Source organism: Eutrigla gurnardus (assembly GCF_963514095.1).
Source record: "Eutrigla gurnardus genome assembly, chromosome: 13".
Lineage (NCBI taxonomy): Eukaryota > Metazoa > Chordata > Actinopteri > Perciformes > Triglidae > Eutrigla > Eutrigla gurnardus.
This window is the reverse complement of record NC_139936.1, coordinates 25,272,180-25,291,737: the sequence shown is the minus strand read 5'-3', so window position 1 is coordinate 25,291,737 and position 19,558 is coordinate 25,272,180. Positions and strand designations below refer to the sequence as shown.

The following is a 19,558-nucleotide window of genomic DNA, read 5'->3' as shown; positions in this document are numbered from 1 at the left end:
TTCTCCTCTTCATTCATTATCTACACACACACTCTCTCTCTCTCTCTCTCTCTCTCTCTCTCTCTCTCTCCAGTCACTGCAAGCCCAGCCTCCAGCCTGAGTCCATGTGGCTAGAATTGACCGTGTTTTTCTACAATTAAATATGGGTTTTTAGATATAGGCCCCTTTTCTTAGTCCATGTGTTTTAAGAGTTTCGCTGTTGGAGTTCCTGCTGTCCCTGGAAAACCACAGAGAGCTCTGTTTTCTCTGGTGACGTGGAAGGAACCAAGTGGTTTTATTTTCCAACACACCAGACAGACAGACCAGTCCTTCATATTTTTAGAGCTTTCTACCGTTCAGAGTCATTTTTATTTCCCCTCCCGGTAGGCTCTGGGCTGTTTGTGCCCTCCGGCAATCCCCTCTCTGCAAATGTAGATTATTAAGCGGATTTGTCTCCTGTTTTTCCTGCAGGAGACACTCAGGCAGGTGCATGCTGTGTTGTTGTTTGTGTGAAAAATGCATAGAGAGAAAGCTGGCAGGCCTTTAAGCCAAGAGAGATCATGTCTAGTGTGTATGTCTGTGCCAAGATTTTCTGGGCTTTTCCTCACTCCAACATAATGTGTACATCACTCTTTAGAGGGTGTTTTTGGCCTCAGAGAATGCAGATCGCACACAGGACATGAATGCTGAAGCTGTGGGTGTTTAAGCAAACAGGAAACAATATTTTTCCATTTACTTAAATTTCACCATCTTAATGAAAATTCTCTAACCACTCAGGTGCAGAACAATACGCTATAAAAACGGCATTGTTATATTATTTGTACCTAATAAAGTTGTCCAATGTGTGGCCTACTTACTCATGCATGCAAATACTTTACTGATCAAGATTAGAATTAGTTTGAAGTCTCCTTGCAGTGCTGTTTTCAGTCTTCTCTGATTCCTGCAGCGCATTAGGGCTGCAGCGATTGATTATTCTTTCTAATCCAGTTACTTATTGATTATTCCATCAATTCACGGAATAATGAGATAAAAAAATAAGTTTGCTTCATTGTGGAGCAATAATGAATATACAAAAGAAAACATAACACGGAGCAACTAGTTGGTTTCCTTTTAGAAAAATCATTATTATTTCTTAAATTGCATATAATAATCTGTCAAAACTAAACCCGTTAAGTGCCATATTATATTATGGGTTTCAAAGCTCCAGACTGTGTTTTTCACCACAGTCCCAAAAAAGAATCATCCGTTAGTGTAAACTGTCAAAATTCAAAATGTTATCCTTTTACCTTGTTGTTGTTGTTGCTATTAGTCATTTGCCAGAAGAAAAAAAAACACGCATTTCAAATGATTAGGAAAAAGATGATTGAATTTATATTTAAATATTGGCTCTAATTAAAAATCAATGATTGGCATTAATAGGTTTAAGTATCATAAGCTGCTTAGAGGGAGTGTTGGGAAGTCAAACAGATCTTAATTCCCTCTTTAATATCTATTTTATATTGCTGTGAAAAATCTTCACACGGCTGTTTCTATTCACGTTTCTCACCAAAGACGACATTATTCCAGACACATCATGATAACATTAGAATGTATCTTCACTTCATGGTCATTTTTAAGAAACGGAGGCTGAAAGCATCCTGATGTAACTCAATGTTAACCAGGGGAAGGGAAGCCAAGATGGCGACGGCCAAAATGCTGAACTCAAAAACTGTAGTCCACAAACCAATTGGTGACGTCGCCATGACGACGTCCACTTCTTATATACAGTCAATGCTGTTAATGATAGTGTTAGTCATTAGCTGCTAGCTGCATTATGCCCACCGGCTGCTGATAATTTAACTAGCTGTCGGATTTCAACACGGATTCCTTGTTCAAACCAAAACAATCAGCTGAAAGCAAACAATGTGATGGGATGATAGTTCTATGTGGTGTCATAACTCTGAGCGACCCCCTTTCACATTACAGAGCATCAATTTCTCCATCGTTAATGTAAACGTCTTGCTTTCTGCTGCTTTAAACACAACGTGCTACACTAGACACTCTAGTCAAGGTGCATACAGGTGTAACTTGTTCTTAGTTGCTTTATTTCATTTCAGTCTGTATGCTTTGGTGACATTAAATTACTTCTTTAATAACAGACTATAAACCCTTTTCACAGAAGTCATTTTGTCCTGTCGTACTGTAGCAGGAGAAGCACAGGTGTGACTAATTACATTAATTAGTGAAGGCTTTATTCCATTTCACTGTCCCAGTTCCTGGACTGGATGTGTCCATGTGGGCTCGCTTGTATAGTTTACTGAGACACTTGATGGGACTGAGCTGTCGTTAGTGTTATTACTTACACCTGTGCTATCCGTTAGAGAGGCAGAATGCCTGCATGAAAAAGGCTCTATCAGTCGGTCTCAAGGCAGAAGCAAAATGTATTTTTACAGTTTTTAAATCCTACAGTCTATTTTAAACGTGTTTTTGTATGATGCATTTTTAAATCAGAATCTATTTTTCACTTGTCTACATGATGGTGAGCTAGACAACGTTTTCAAGTCACTTGTGAGGATGTATACCATCATTCTGATAATGAAAATGTGTTTTCCATCATGATAAAATCTGATATTGCCCCATCACTATCCCGATACATAGTATGTCAAAAATACCAGCATGTCCTCTTATGTCACATTTTGCAGTATGCAAGCCAGTATGCTTTTCTGGCTATTCTATTACACGCATTATTCATTTTATTATTATCTGACCCACAATCCTTTGCGCGGCAGCTATGTGGTCAATGTGTTCCAACGAGCTGCATGGTATCCATCACCATGACACTAACTGAACCGTATGTCATTTTTAACAACCGGACACACTTTGAGCATTTAATCTGTGTGTTCCATAACGATGTCATCCATTTTCAATTTATATTTATTTAAATTGTATTTATTTATTTATATTTGATTGTCTTTTTACCTTATCTCTGCTGATGTGTTTGTTGTATTTGTGTACCTGACCATATTTATATTCTGCTGTCAGAAGCACTTTGTAAGCTGTTGTTTTTAAAGGTGTTATATACATAAAGTTATTATTATTATTATTATTATTATTATTATTATTATTATTATTATTATTATTATTATTATTACTATTACTAAGGTGGGAGTAGTGAAGCCATTTCTGAAAAGGGTAACATACCTGAGCCCTGATCCGTGAGTTCATCATATATAGTGTATATAGAGTGTGCATGTGCATGTGTTAGTGTGAATGTACGTTCAGCCGTCCTACTTGGTGTGATTTACTGCTTCCTGGAACTCGACCTCTGCACCCTGCCTCCCGAATACACATGCGCATTAATCTTCCATTTCTCTTATTTGAGTGGGTGTTTGCCATAGCAGACAACAGAGTGAGTCCACTTACCGAGGCCCTCCTCCTCCTCCTGCTCCTCCTTCAGCACCGAGAGTGTGATGGATGGCTTAAGGGGGTGAGGAGGAGAAGGACAGGAGGGAAGAGGCGGAGGAGGAGACCAGTAATAGCCAGAACTAAATAAATTGCCCTGTTAGAAGAGCAACATGGCTGCCAGTGGTGCCTGGGAAATGTAATTAGCCTTAACCTCGACTCCAGTCCCCATCCCAGTCCAGGTCCAGGTCCCAGAGTCTGCAGCCCTCACATCCAGGTGTCACAGGGAGGGGAGAAAGACAAGGAATACATAGAGAAACATAGCTAATATGGTTAATTCTCAGTCAGTCAGTTATGTTTTAATCAAATCTTTGGTGGGATACGTCAAGCTCTTACAAGTATGATTGATAATATTCAGCTTGCCGTCTGGATTGGATTCAAGACAAAGGAAACGGACGGGAAATCACAGGTCGATGCGTAAAGAGAATGACTGAATCTGTATCAAATATGAGTTTATTTTACAGAAATGGATCGCAATATATTCTACAACTTGTTTTGCACATTCTGCTCCTCAGATGCTTTCCTCCACTGCCAACCCAACCAGACTGTTTACCCCTTTAGTATGTTTCCTCAATGATAAACAACATTAATAAACCAGCAAGGAACCGTACTTTGGAGATCTTAAAACCAGTTTGACTCAGTTATGGAAGGCCGTGGTAAACTCTTGGAATGTTATATTATGGCCCTGCTGGGAATCCTGACTTTTTTAAATAGCACAGTTGGCAGAAAAGTGACAACATAAGTTAAGATCATAATTCTATATTTTGTAAACGTGAAGACGGCAGAAAAACGCTTTCAGATATCGGAGCTAAATGTTTTGTTCCTCATCCTGCACGTCTGGCCGGCTGGCTCCGTGGAGAAGAGTTGGGATTGTTTGGGCCGATGAGCGTTGGTTGATGTCAGGCCAGTTTTCTTCAATCAACCACGAAGAAGAGGAAATGCTTTTTGATTTTTGGACCAAGCAGGCCTATTCAGCAACAAATGGCTATTAATGAAGAGTGTTGAAGTCGTAATGAATGAATACCCAGGGACAGTTGACAGTGCTGTTGAGCCAAAAGACTTAATGATGCTGGAGATTATCTGCTCGTTACTGAGAAGTTTTCCCCTTGTAGAGTCATTTCTGGAGTTTCTTCCCAACCACTTTATCCCCCCGAACCATTATTCATTTGAAATTGACTCATGTTTGTTCCTTTCCAGCACATATTGCGACCATAGCTTACACTAGGTTTGTATCAGAATTAATAAAGCTTAATAGCTGTGCTAAGAAGTATCACCTGGTGGAATAAATCATACCAGCAACTTTTAAAAAGGAACAGCATTCACAATTCAAGTGTAAACACTTTAAATGCAGGAATCAAACACATCAGTCCATTTAGAGTCAAATAGACTAAAGCAGGGTATGTTTTAGGGCGGGGCTACCTTGTGATTGACAGGTCACTACTTCGGCAGGGATGCCTTGCTACAGGTCACTTTGGCACCACCACAAAAATTGGTGGTAAATCCTGGACTTGAAGTGTAATGTGTGTTGTGTGTGTGTGTATGTGTGTGCGTGTGTAATATATATATATATATACCAGGTTTTAAAGCTATTGAAAGTTATAGCGCATTCTGCTGGGCAAACTATGTAATAACCCCATTTCCAAATTATTCTAGCACTACTTTCTATATTAGATTCTTTATATGTATCCGCAGTAGGCCAATTTGGGCCAATTATATGGGCCAGCCAATAAACCAGTCCCAACACACTCCAGATGAGATCGGCAGTGCAGGTGTAAAAGGAGCCTTTGACATCATACCTGCATGGTCCCTGCCTCAGCTCCACGAGACAGCAGGAGGTCCCCGGCCCACCTCGGTCTGACAAGCTGACAGAGGACAGCAAATACACTAAAGCTGAGTCGCTGGCCTGAAACAGTGGCACGCCGTGGGACGGAGATCGGCTCTTCCACAGCACTCTGTCATCTTAAATAACAGTGTGTCTGCGTGGCTGTATGCCTGTCGGACTTGATGGATCACAGCCACCCGCAAAGACATGCCTTTCCTCCCCTCTGGCACATGTGATCAGTGTAGAGCTGACTGATTCCCGGGCCTGAGCCGTGTTTCAGCTGGAGGACTGGAGGTGATGGAGAACAGCAGGTGCCTGGTTGGATGGTACCTCCTGCATCCAGGCTCCGGGTATCTCTCTGTACTTTGAAGTATGGGTGGTGTATATGATCTTGTTGGATTTTGCAAATTGCTTCTTTTTTTTCCTTTTTTTTTTATGCACATGAAAATTCAAAGATTGATGCTGGCTTATTTTATATGCAGAAATACATTTCCAACCATGCTGGGTGTGGGCTGTTGAGCATGTTTAATGGTGACGGAGGACAACACTCAACATGCACTGTGTTCATAGCCGACCTCTTCCCAGGTCGATCTTGTTAGTGACGCCTGGACGCTTCTTGATGTCCTCCCAGATCTGTTTTCTTGTTATGTATCATATTTGGTCATTTTGATTTTTAGGCTACTGTAATTTCTTTTATGTTGACATTTCTGTCCATCCAGGTATGTCTTTACGATCACGTATGTGATGTTTGATTTCAGGCTACTTGATTGACTTGATATCAGAGCCTATTTAAAAGGCTGTTGCATCAGGCTGGAATGTTCATATCATAACTTACAGTATATTATACAAATGAATGATAAGGCCTACGTTTTTGTGGATTATCAAAGCTACTGTTGGTAACGTTTATATAAGTCATTTTTGTCATATGTAGGCCTACATACAAGTATGTGTTTACTTCTCTCAGGATATCGTGACAATTTGGGTAAACATGACAAAAACGTATTTATGTTAAAGTTACCAACTGTAGTTTAATTCACTCTTGGTGTCTTCCTTCTTGGCACCTTGCAGAGCTCCAATAGGCTGTATGCTTGTCTCACATGGCTCCTCGTGTGCTGAATGCATGTTGAGTGTTGCTTGTCACAAGTAAAACTGATGCTAATGACACAACAATGGAGGTAATCAAGCTGTCAGCCTGGCAGGCAGACACCAGTGTTATCTGGCTGTCATCATAAGCAGAGTACACACCCCTAAGAGCACATTTCTTTGAATGTCATTCATACTACATGATACTTCCACTCATTTGCTCCTGTGCATAGTTGAAATAAATGACAAAATCAAACCCGTGAAAAAATATGATCCAGGGAAGTAGTGGGTGTTTTACTCAAACCAATACCTCAGGAGGGCCATGAGTCAAAAAAGGATTTAAAAGATACAGTGCACGTTATTTATGAAGACAGTTAAAATTGCAATACATTTTCAGTTTTTCTTTTGGACCTAAACATCACATCTCATTAATTCATTGTGTTGTGTCATTAATGAGCAGTCAACTCATAATCCTCCATAATGTTACATTTGCTCTCTCAGGCCTGCATAGTTCTCTTTAAAGCCATGTGCTAACGTTTAATTCTGTCCTCTACAGTACCAGAAATAACTCGCCAACGAGCCAAGCACATGTGAACCGTCGTCACTGTGTTGTGATGTGATACCTGAGTTGCATTCAAACAAGTAGCAACAGTGAAGCTCTGAATCTGTGCAAAAGAAAAGTGTGAAGGACTGCAGGTCCGGTATGTGATGTCTCCAGCATTACTTCCAGGCTTTACCTCGTTGTTCTCAACCAATAGCACTTCAACGTGCATTCAGTGGCGGCAGGAAATTAAAGGCCACTTTGAGGTAAAACCATGACAATTAAATGCAAAGACGCTGAACAACGACAGACTCAGACACACACAGCTGGGTTAGACCAAGGGCACATCACAATATGCAATTAAGGCAATAAATAAATAATAAACTGATTTCTTCAATTATGCCGATGGAGGAACATCCATACGTTTAAATAACGTCTCAGCTCCTTCTTGTCCAAGTTTAACACACCATGAAAGTGCTCGGGGACAAAAATCGATTCGGAATTTTTAGAAGTGTGAAATTTACAGTAAACACATGAAGCACACAATTAAACCAGCCTTCATTCAACAATGTAATTACCTGAACATTGTTTGTTTGGGGCTTAGGAGACATTTTGCCCGGCAACGAGTCTCTCAGGCAGTGTTTACTCTCCGGACCTGTTGTGTGTTTATTTAGTTTGTTACTACACTTATTAATATCAGGGCAATGTAAAAAAAAAACACATTTGTCTCAATAAACAGAAAAGATGCTTTGTACCAGATCTGAGCTCATTTCCATCTGTAGTCCAAGAGCAGGTGAAAGGCAGCAATAGGGGGATAGTTTGTTATTGAGTTATTGGTGGGATACATGGTTAACTTATAAGGAGTCAAATGATTTTGAAAAACCACAGAAAAGCATCCACAGTGTACAAAATGTGAAATATTCTCACTGCACACAGGATTATATGAAGGTGGCTCAAGGCTTTGTTCAGTATAATGTGTGTGATGGTCACCTCTAGTGAAGCTCGTCTCTGATGTCTCGTCACCAGACAGAGCACAGAGGGGATGGAAGTACAGCTTGAATGATACGGTTCCTATAGACATGCCATGTAGGGGCCAAAGGTCAGGAGCCACATTCAGACTGAAAATATCAAGAACAGCATGCGGATTAGTCCAATGAGTTTTTTTTATTTTCTTATGTCAATGTCTTGGCAAAGGAAAGCAGTTTTCTCCAGGCTCTACCACACCAGAAGGACTGCATTTATTTTTAGCCCGGGTCTGTCCGTCGGGACCTTTTTTTCTCTCCCTGTGTGCAGAGACCATGATTTAACAGGGGAAATATTGACCATCTGGAAAATGTACAAAAAACATTTTTAAGAACAGGCGAGACAGTTTCACTGCTAATGGTCTGTTATGGTGGGGAGGGGGGGTGCAGACTATGAGTGTAAATATATCAGTGCATTTCTATTAGGCTAAGCGCAGACTGTAAAGCCCCTAGAGGCAGATTTGTGATTGTTGATTTTTGTCTTGAGAGCAGGGTGTTTATATAAGACGTTTACATCATTATTCTATCGGAAGTGTATATCATCCATAGGAATGATAAGGGTTATTGAGTGTGGGTTATTAAAGGTACTGCTGCTAATGTGAAAGAGACGGGAGGATGCTGTTGTAAACACAACAGAGTTGGTGATTGTAGTTCGGTGGCTGACTGTGCCAGATGTCAGCCAGTGTGACGCCCAGCAAGCCGAATGGGAATATGCAGGGTACATCATTGTAGATTCAGATCGACTTACACTTTCCAGGAATAAACAGACGTAAATCCCCTTACTTGAAAAAAACATCCCATTTCCAAGTTTTCTTCAATATCAAAGAAATGCAGTGATATGTTTCTATACGTCCACGGTTGCAAACAGGAAGTGCTTTGTGCTATTTCAGCACACTCTTAATTAGTGGTAAAACTTTATGGAGTTTATAAACCACTACTTTGGACTGACTCCAGTTCAGACTGCCAGCTTAATGCCTGGATGCAAAAAGAGAAAAGAAAGAGAGCGAGAAGTGATGAGGCAGAGAGAGAGAGAGAGAGATCAGGGGTGACTCGAGCCCCGTCAAACATCAGCCTTTTTGTGTAACATTTTTGTTCTTGTGGAGCCGGAGTGTGCCTCGCTCCACAGCGTCCGTGTGTCTGAGTGAAAACCCATCTGATGCTGACGTTTTAACGCAGCATTGGATTTCTGTGGGCTCCGGCTGCCTGGCTGCCCATGCTGCAAAAACCCTCCTCCTCTCTGCTTTCTCTGCCTTTTGTGAAACCTCAGTTTAATTTACCTCTCATGCAGAAGTGTGGAAAGGGCTGCTTGTTCAAGAGATGTTCAGGTAAACAGAAAATGCTTTCTCCTGCTTGGACAAGAAACATAGAGGAGGTGGATACAGACCATCAACATGCTACACATAGTATGCATTCGTTGAGGACATAAAAGCATAACGTTACTCACTGTAACCTCACTAATCCTAGATTATGAGAATATTATATAAATATCTATGTCTCTAAACTCCCCATTGATTACAACACAGTCATGGTCCACAAAGGCCTCATGAGAAAATCAAATAATCATTTTTTTATACAGTGCAATATGTTGCAATCATGATGGGCCGATGAACAACCAATTCTGTTTTATTTTGATTTTTCAAATACTCCAATCTTAATGTGGTTTTGAATGTAATCTTAAAAGTCTCCTGCCGCTACACAGCTGTCGTTATATTACCGTTATATTGCATCAATCCTCATCTCTCCTCTTCTTCCATCCTCCCTATTGCTCCTTATAATCCGCTTTCAAAATGCCTTTATCTCTCTCTCTCATCCGATCCTCTCAATATGACTTTAAATGTCTCTTGTCTCGCCCTCCCTGCCTCCACCCTCCAGGCACCTTGTGGAATCTGTCATCCTATGAACCACTGAAGATGGTGATCATCAACCACGGCCTGCAGACCCTCACCAACGAGGTCATCATCCCCCACTCAGGTTGGGAGCACGAGCCAAACGAGGACTCAAAGCCCCGTGACGCCGAGTGGACCACCGTCTTCAAGAACACCTCCGGCTGCCTCCGGTAGGTTCCGTCCAGATGTAATACACATGAATCTGGCTGAGTTTTCAGACGAATGCATCATTTTCAGAATTTCACTGGCTTTCAGTTGAGGAGTGGTTACGCATAAGAAATATGTTTTTGTCGTTTTCACATATACAGAGGCATCGAGGTTTGGATACATTATAGTCAAACTGTTGAATCGTTTTTCCCAGTCAAAAAGCAATAACGCTGCAGCTCTAGATTTGCTTTACTTATAGGTTTGTGAACTGTATGTTTTGCAATTTGGGACTCATGATTAGATACAACAAGTGATTTAAACATTTCACCTAGCGCTCTGGGAAATAAAAATGGCCAACTTTACTGGTTTTCCTCACACTTTAAAGTCAAATTGATTTAGTGGAAATTGCACCAAAAAGCAAGAAAATCTGCAATTCAAACAAGAAATGGCCAAATATTGGATATGTAAATGTAGCACATCCAGCATGCTGTCTGAGGAGCTTGAGCAGATTGAAAGCTTTTGGACAAAGCCAGCTTTGAATCAGGAACGCTACAGAAAGACACAAATAAGCAACACTGTGGAGACAGATGGCAGATTTATTCAGGTTCATGTCGATTCTGGCTTTACAGCATGTGGCCACATATTAGAAATCCTCCTGCATTTGATAGAAGGGAGAGAACTCAACACACCCCCAGCCTTAAACATCAGCATTTCTGAAGACACCAGTTGTAGCTGGGGACAGGTGTGTATGAGACTACATCCTATTGTTGGACTTGGACCAGGGTCAGGTTGAAGTCTTTAGATTGCTTGATGTTTGATGTGGCAGATGCTGGGTTTTTTCTGTCCTGGCCTGAATCTCTAGGAATGGGAACTATGCTGGATGTCTGTCTGCAGCAGATTGCTGGGTGACTTTAGGAACTATTAATGACAAACATCCACCCTCATCACACATGTGTATGTACAGGTACAGTGCGTATCAGAGTAGACTGTATATAAGACGTTGTAGTCATGGTGACGTTATTTTTTGGTTTAGAAAACCTTTAGAAAAGTTCGGCCTTTTGGCCGTCGCCATCTTGGAATGTTTGCAACCAGTGAAAGAAATGACCATATTTGGACTGTGGAGGAGCAACTGGTGGACCTGATTAATGCAATTAAGCTTTCATGAGCTACAATAATTTCCCCACTGAACTGGGAATGCTCTGCTTTGACCGTTTTCAGTAACTGCAACTGGAACCTTGAGTTGTTCTCAGGTCAGTCATCCCAAATGGTGTTAACTTCTCCGTTTCCACAGTGACCTCCCTCACTCTGTGTGACTCACTCGACCGCTCTGCTGACCCTGTCCGGTCCATTTGATTTAAGAAGTGAAGGTCTGCTTCTGTCCCGTGGCCTCCAGTCTGAGATAATAGCTTAAAAGTGCACTTACCCAAACCCCCTCACATACATATTCTGTGGAAGAAGACATAACATCATGAAGCCTCAGTGGTCTTTGCAGTCACATTGCTCACGGCTGTGGAAGCAAAGCTGACTAGGGTGTAGAATGCATTTTCACATCTGACCCGTAGTCAAACAATGTCCACACCAACGCCTCAAAACATGTGTCATCTCTGTTATGTCCACGCTGGTGCTTTCAGATTGTTTTCTAATGTTTCCACACTAAAACTCCAAAACAATGCAAAAACACCCTTCTCCTATTTAGTTCATGGCAATAGTAGTAATTTATTTCTTCATGAGGTGTACCCCAAATATTAATATGAATATCACTTATAGCCTACAACTGCCCAAAGAACGTCAATCTTACATTTTATTAACATCAATTATTTTTCAAAAGGTTCCTAATAGACATTACAGACGTAACAACCTTGTTTTGAAGTCATTAGCAGCGCTCCAATCCAGCAGCCGCATCCTTCAGAGGATGCGTTCAAAGACCGCATGCGCCACAAAGCTGTCCCGTTTCAAAGACGGCCTTCTTTCCCTGATTCAGAGGACCCAACCGATGGATCCTTCATTCCAGCCGATCAGCAGAATGCATCCTCGCCTGAAATACTGTATATCATGCGCAGATATTGCCGGCAGTGGAGCGTATCCTCCATCATAATTTAGAATAAAAAGAATAATATCAATTTTAATCATATATAACCCCTTCTGTGCTCTTTGTCAACCGTAGCTGGTTGCTAGGCGACGGGAGCGGCAAAGGCGATGTAAACAGGAGATCGTCTGTAGCTGCGCGGTTCATCCTTTGGGGTCTCCAAAGGACCCAGTTTATGTAGACCATGAAGGCACCGCTGATGTGCATTCCAATGTTTACTCCTATCACCGTTCTGTATGGACACCCTGAGTGTTAGAACCTGACTAGACACCAAGAAAGAAAGCTAAGATCAGCTAAGCACACCACCTGTCTCCTGAGGCTACCCATACTGCTTGAGCATATGTTACTAAGGCTCTGTTTTCTTTCTATTGCTGTTCAGTTGATTGATTGAAAAAATAATAATAAGCAGCAATTTGGATAATCGATCTGTGGCTTTAATAATTTTTCAAGCAAAACTAAACATTCTCTAGTTCCAGCATCTAAAAACCAAACTAACATAAAATCATCATATACATTCAGGGAACTCTGCACTCATCTTCAGCGCTAGGAGCAGTGAGCTAAAGCGCCCCGGGAGCAACTTGGGGTTCAGCGCCTCGCTCAAGGGCACTTTGAGATGCAGACTGTCGGAGCCTGGGATTGAAACCCGCTCTTCCCCCGTAGCCACTGCTGAGGATTAGATGCTCTTTGTTGTCTTCCATGACAGTAGAGTGATTATCTTTAGGGGTTTATCGGTTGCACTAAATGAGTGGTTTTAGCTTTTCATTTTTTCTGAAATTGTATTGACAAAGTGATTAATGGACTGATAATGAAAATAATTGTGAATTGCCAGTTATCTAAAAGCTTCCTTGTTTTCAAAACGATACACTCGGACTAAGTTTAATGTAATTTAAGTACTTGAAAACCTCAGTCAGTCATCCTCTCTGTTCCTCCTGTGAATGCTCATCAACATGAGGTCGACTAGTTGAGTCCAACAATCTTGAACTCCTGTTCTTGACTTCCACATAGTTCTCCTTCTCAATCTTCTGTCCCTGCTGAATGTGTCAGCTTGGCTTCCACTTACAGTGACAGACGGTAGTAAATTGTGAAAGACAGTGTGAGTGTGACGTTATCGCGGCTCGTGCCTGGCTGTCGTCTCCGTCCAGGCCCGTCTAGACTGTAATCCGGGGCAGAGTGTCTGCTGGCGTAGACGCTGCAGCGTGCTGGTTGACATCCAGAACAATATAACATCCAAATCCAGCTCAGACACAAAGTACCAGAATGCATTTCACACATCATCGCTCTGCATTAGATGTTTTCCAGCTCGTATTCTTCGGCTATAGAAAGTGTGCAAACTCGTAATTTTGGAACATTTTCTGCTGAGTTGAATAGCAGCATTAACGAACCAAGAGGGAATAAATGAAAGCGCTCTGATAGAGCCGAGGAAAGTCATGGAGAAGTCATGGAATATCAAATCAGGCCCACAGTGGGAACCCTGCTCTTTTTCTGCTTCCGACTGCTTCTCATTGTCTTTCTCATGATTTCTTTCATCATCTGTCAGACTGTGTCTATGTACTGTATCTTCCCAAACACCATATCCAATCCTCATCACCACTGATGCCACGTATCTCACTGCTGTCGCGAGTCACAGCGTCTCCCCTGCGTTCACACTGCCTCAACCCTTGATGTAGCTGCTGCTGATGAGAATACGTCTCCATGGTAACTGTGACCAAGCCCACAGTTGCCTGGACGCGAGGTTTGTGTGCTGGGGAGAAGTGCTGATGCCAGGGAGAATCTGTTTACTCACGCCAACAGAGACGCAGCCTGCCCCTCAATAAAGCCGGGGAGGGTTTTATTATAATAGCTCCTTCTGTCAATAGGAGCCAGCTTATTTACAGTGTTTACGCTGTGGGCTCAGTGAAGGGGAAACGCTGTGTGTGTGTGTGTGTGTGCGTGTGTGTGTGTGTGTGTGTGTGTGTGTGTGTGTGTGTGTGTGTGTGTGTGTGTGTGTGTGTGTGTGTGTGTGTGTGTGTGTGTGTGTGTGTGTCACCTTTGGTGGGATGTATGCCATGGAAAAGGGGAAAGAGGGAACAAGGATATGAATAGAAGATAGACTGTATATAAGATATAAGAGGTGAGTCATCGCGGTGTCACCCATTGGTTTGTGGACTACAGTTTTGAAGCCTCAATTTCAGCATTTTGCACACAGTGAAGGAAGTGACCATATTTGGACTGCGGAAGAGGAGCGACGGGTGGATCTGATAAACAGAGCGGCACCCCGAGCAGCAGCTGACTGCATCTGGATCCATCTGGCTTCTGGAGAAATTCATGGTTCCCAATGATGAATCCGAATGACTTAACTGTTCATCTAGCGCCATCATCTGGTCACAATTTGAAAATTACAAACTTGCAAAATTCCATTCCCATCATCCCCAGCTTTTTTGTTTAATGCTAATTAGCAAATATTAGCGCGCTTTTGCCTGAACTAAGTTTGTAACCGTTTCACATGTTAAACCCCAGCATGTTGCATTGTCATCATTGTCATTGTAAGCATGTTAGCATGCTGACATTAGCCTCTGAGCAGCCTCACAGTGCTGCTGGCCTAGGTGTCGACCAAATTCAAAAAGCCAGTTAGAGATTTACAGCAAGGGTTAACAATGGTGACAGGAACAACTGCAACAAACATGGCAACAAGCATGAATGGGATAGAAGCAGCTTCTTTAATTAACATGACAACCTGGCCCAGTATCCAGTTTCAGATGAATGCCAGTATTTGTGTTTACTGCAGACACTTTGACGTCATAGGAACGAAAGTACAGGTTTACTGATAACATTAACAATGGCTCAGATCTATTCCATTAAACTCTGACAGTGAGCCAGCATCAACAATACCAGGACTCCGAAGCAGCTAAATGCAATTCAGACGTCATTCTTTTTATTGTTAACACCTGTGCTTTCCCTACTGTGACATGTCAAAATGATGTGAGTTCCTAGCAGTGGAAATCCGCTGGCGGTAAAGGTGAGTTGGGCTTCGAACACATTTGGGTCTATTTTCCTCACAGATATTAAGCAAGGATGAGATAAGAGGTGGAATCCACATGATGAATCAGGATTTGAATCAGAATCGATAGAACGTAAAGGATACCCAACCCTGGGGTAAACATATGGTCCCACAGTGTTGCCGTTGACCTTGCAGGTTGTTAGCAGAGGTCAGCCACGTCTCCATCCATCTCCATCAGTCTCCATAAGTCCTGCTCCAGTCTATTCGTCCCAGCTGCTCTATTGTCCTCTGATGGCCACATGACTCCCAGTGACCTTCACACCCACACTTCAGCTGATAAAGCACACACTATAGGCCCATCCAGATCCCAGTGACAGGCTGTCCATGTCAGTGCAGACACACACTGAATTCTAACCTACATAATGATGAAATGCTCTCCACAGCCGTCACTGAGCCAGACATGACGAGGCCCAATTTTCTACAAGTTCAATTATGATTGCTTGAACATTTGCAAAATGAGGGCCGTTTCCAAATGACACTAAGCCAGTGGTTTTCAAACTGGGAGTTATGACAGGGGGGCGGCGAGTAGGGCCCTATGATTTCCACAATGTGGAAAATGCAAGCGGAAAATTGAATCATGTAAAAAGCGGAATTTCGTTGAATTTCTAAAAATCAGGGCTTCTCTAACATTATAAGCGTTTGTCACCTAAGCTGAAAAAAAAGAAAAAACACGTTGTCGAGAGTCTCTACTGTGTTTTAGTGTAATTAACCGGCACACCGCTTCATCCAGCGTCCATCCTCTCTGTCTGTTTCACACACACACACACACACACACACACACACACACACACACACACACACAGTTGACCCTCAAGAATCCGTGTGATGAGCAGCTCCAAACAGAACCTCACATCAGAAACCTTAGAAATCAACTGATTCACATTTGATTTCACATTTGGGGGGGGGGGGGGGGGAGACCACGGAACCACGGAACCACTGCACTAACCCATCGGGGGATCTGTTTTTCTTCCTGTCATTAACAAGAACGTAAAAAAAACACCTCAAATGACTAAGAATTTCCTTATTGATGCCAAAAGACCTCATGCTTTTGTGGAGAAATAAATGTCTTCAATTTCTGCACTTGGCCAGAGAATGTCCTTGTTTTTCTTAAAAGGGTAATGTTGTAGTTTGAACATAATTTTGTCACTAATGTCATGAGCAGAAAATCTATGTGCTGTTAAAGGAGGAAAGAAAAATGTGTTGTCTCGGCTAAGCATTTCTAAAAGGGGGCAGATCAGGTTTATGTATTCACACACATCGATATCCAACATTCTGCCTCTTATTAACGACTGTAAATTGAGATGTAGTCATGATTTGTGGTAATAACAGACAGGGCATGATGTGCTCATTTCCATTTTTGCAGTAAATGTTTAATGACCTTTCGCTACACCACACAGTTTGTAATACACTTTAAAAACAGCAGAAATAAGCAATAAATATTGTACAAATATTAAGTAGACACATCGGTTCTTTGAGCTAAACTACTCACATTGACAACATGCTGATGGTCAGCAGGATTGTGTGTTCACATAGACTGTCAGTATATTAACATTTGCTTGTCAACAACAAACAAAAAGTACAGCCGAGGCAAGTGGGAATTAACGTTGCAGGTATTTGGTCATAAACCAAAGTATTTGACTAATCAACAGTTTGGCCCAATGATAACGCCAGGGATCCCCAGTTGTTACGATTCCTCCTGAGGGGGCACCTAGAGCAACAATCTTACTGAATCTGGATCCATCAGGATTCTGGTGTGAAGCTGCTAACAAAGTTAGCTTCATAAATCAAGGTCAACTTTACAGCTAAGTGTTACTGCATTGGTAGTGATGGTGTAAACAGCCACTCCCTAAATACTGCAGTGATTGAGAGATTTCAGTCTGGACCCAAGTGGAGGACGCAGCAACCAACTAACCGTCCAACAGGTAACTCCTCACCGCAGCAGCCCAGCGTTGGAATCCGACCGGCGTCCCTTTCTGCAATGTCAGCCCCATCTCTCTCTCCCCCTCCCCCTCTCACTCTCACTCTCTCTCTCTTAATAAAAAAAGCAAAAACGGCTAAAAGGGGGAAAAAAATGATCGTCCAACAGACCGATCCATCTGCCATCAGCGGAGCCGGCATACCACTAGCACGGCTAAAAACCCTGTTAAATTCCGTACATGCCGTCATACTGAAGCTTTGATTGGTGACATGATCCCTTATGTTTGCTAGTTGTACTAATGAAAGGCAGAATGTGAGTTTCCTTGTGCACAGCAGGCAGAACGAGCAAATGTAAACAGAACTAAAGACAGAAGTCACACAAGAATACCTCATATACAGGAAAAGGGTACTTGAGAGCAGAATCGATTTTGAAGCATTAACACAAAAAAAAGTGCTAAATTGACATTTAAACTAAATTTAAGATACATAATTAAGATGTATTTCTGCTAATACTGTATATTATGTCACTTAATACTTATGTTATTAATGTCACATATTCACATCAATGTTATTTGTTTTGTTCATTCAAATGAAGGTATCTGTGCATTGATTTTAAGGTTGCATGTGTGTGCACGTTCTGCAGGTGGACATAGAGAATCACTGTGAAAGGAATCCATGGTTGTAGAAGGTTGATCGTCTTTGAAAACACATGGCATCCCAGTCATTTCTTGATGTCTGATTAGAAAGTTAGTCACATGGAGAGGATATGTAGTATCACAACAGCAGATGGTAAACTCCCAGATGGATCAATGATCATCAGGACCCCCACTAAATGTTACTCCACCAGATAACCAGTGCAGTGATAACAGCGCCATCCCGCACTGTCTCCACTAGCAGACGCACCCGTCCATAAACCTTCGACCAAGACAACTGCTCCCTGACAGACTCCCGGATATGAAGCAGCTGACAATAAAACTCTTCGGTCTGCCCTGAAACACACTCCTGTCAAATAAATCCAAGGCGCTCGCTCCTCTGGATCCATTTACAGAGGAGGTGGTGACCGTTCTCTGACAGCTGAAGACAGATGCATTTAGTTTATGAGCAGGTCCAGATGTCCGGTGCTGTCTGCCTTGGCTCCTCCAAAGATTAGTTTTAATTAGCACTGACTGCAGGATGGTTCCATGGGTCTCCATTCCATAGACAAATGGCAGAAACTCACACACTGGCCGAGTAGACGACAATGTGGAAATTGGGGTGTTTCACTCGTTCCACATGCATTCCTTCACCATGCCTACCGGAGTGTTCTAGATTATAGATGCCACCCCTCCCCATCTTCACATTTAGTTAGAATGAGTTGTACCTCTGAGATAGGTGACAGGGAAAGGTGATGAAACTTGATGAAACAGGTAAGTCCATCAGGATTGTAAAGTAGAGCTTGACTAAATCAAACGAGTGAAAGATGCAGTAATGAATTAAAACCTGAAGTCGAATTAGTCAGAATCAATTATTAAACTAATCCCAGCAGCTATGCCAAGCTACTGCTACTTCCTGTATCCAACCTGAGCCCTTCAACGATATCTTCTTATCTGTGTGTGTGTGTGTGTGTGTGTGTGTGTGTGTGTGTGTGTGTGTGTGTGTGTGTGTGTGTGTGTGTGTGTGTGTGTGTGTACTTTTTTAATGGACACTGAACTAGTTCCGATATAATCCATACCAGGCATCAACCTCAGGTTCTGAAAAGTGAAGTCAATTTGAAGTGCCTCAAATCTGCATTTTCTCTGCTGGCCATCAGGGGGTGACTCCTCTGGTTGCAAAACAAATTCTGATTGTATAGAAGTCTATGAGAAAATGGTCCTACTTCTCTCTTGATGTTTTATCTCAGTAAACATTGTAAACATGAGTTTATGTCTCAATCTCTAGTTTCAAGTCTTCTTCAATCCAGCATGATGTTCATTTAGTACATTATGATCCATTTAGAGTCCAACAGACCAGAAAGCAGGGGATGCTTTAGGGCGGGGCTACTTGTGATTGACAGGTCATTATCATGATACCAATGCAATTATCTACTAAGATAAGACTTTGAGTCATGAAGCAAACTTTGTCATCACACCAGAATTCAGATGGATCCAGATTCATCAAGGTTATTGCTCAGGGTGCCGCATTGATGCGTGTGTTCAACAGATCCACTATTCACTTCTTCACAGTCCATATATGGTCACTTCCTTCAGTGGAAGCAAAAATGTCAAGATGGCGACGGCCAAAATCTGAGATGGCAACAGCCAAAAGGCCGAGCTCAAAGCTTCAAAACCAATGGGAGATGCCATGAAGGCGGCCCACTTATACACAGTCTATGGTGTGTATGCCTACACCTGCCCTTCCATTTTCTCAACAGCCATTCATCCCCTTGACTTCTTCACACTGCAGTGATGAGTGTGAGGTGGTTTTGATGAGTGGTTCCCAGAAAAAGCTGCAACGCCAGAAGCGAAGTCATCGGCTCGTTCCAAACGGTACTGAACTAGTCCGAACATGATTCAAACACAGAGCAATATGGCTTTGCAGTTGTGGAGCAGGAACATTATAAAGCAATCTCGTTGTATGTG

General features: G+C 42.1%; 1 protein-coding gene across 14 annotated transcripts in view; it reads left to right on the top strand.

Annotated features, from left to right (window-relative positions):
* Positions 1 to 19,558, top strand: part of arvcfb (ARVCF delta catenin family member b) — a 150,597-nt gene that overhangs the window by 82,016 nt on the left and 49,023 nt on the right. For all 14 annotated transcript variants that reach the window (XM_084024118.1, XM_084024124.1, XM_084024119.1 and 11 more), the window contains one exon: positions 9,761 to 9,944. In XM_084024118.1, the coding sequence (XP_083880244.1) occupies positions 9,761 to 9,944 (184 nt within the window). The remainder of the gene's footprint in view (positions 1 to 9,760; positions 9,945 to 19,558) is intronic.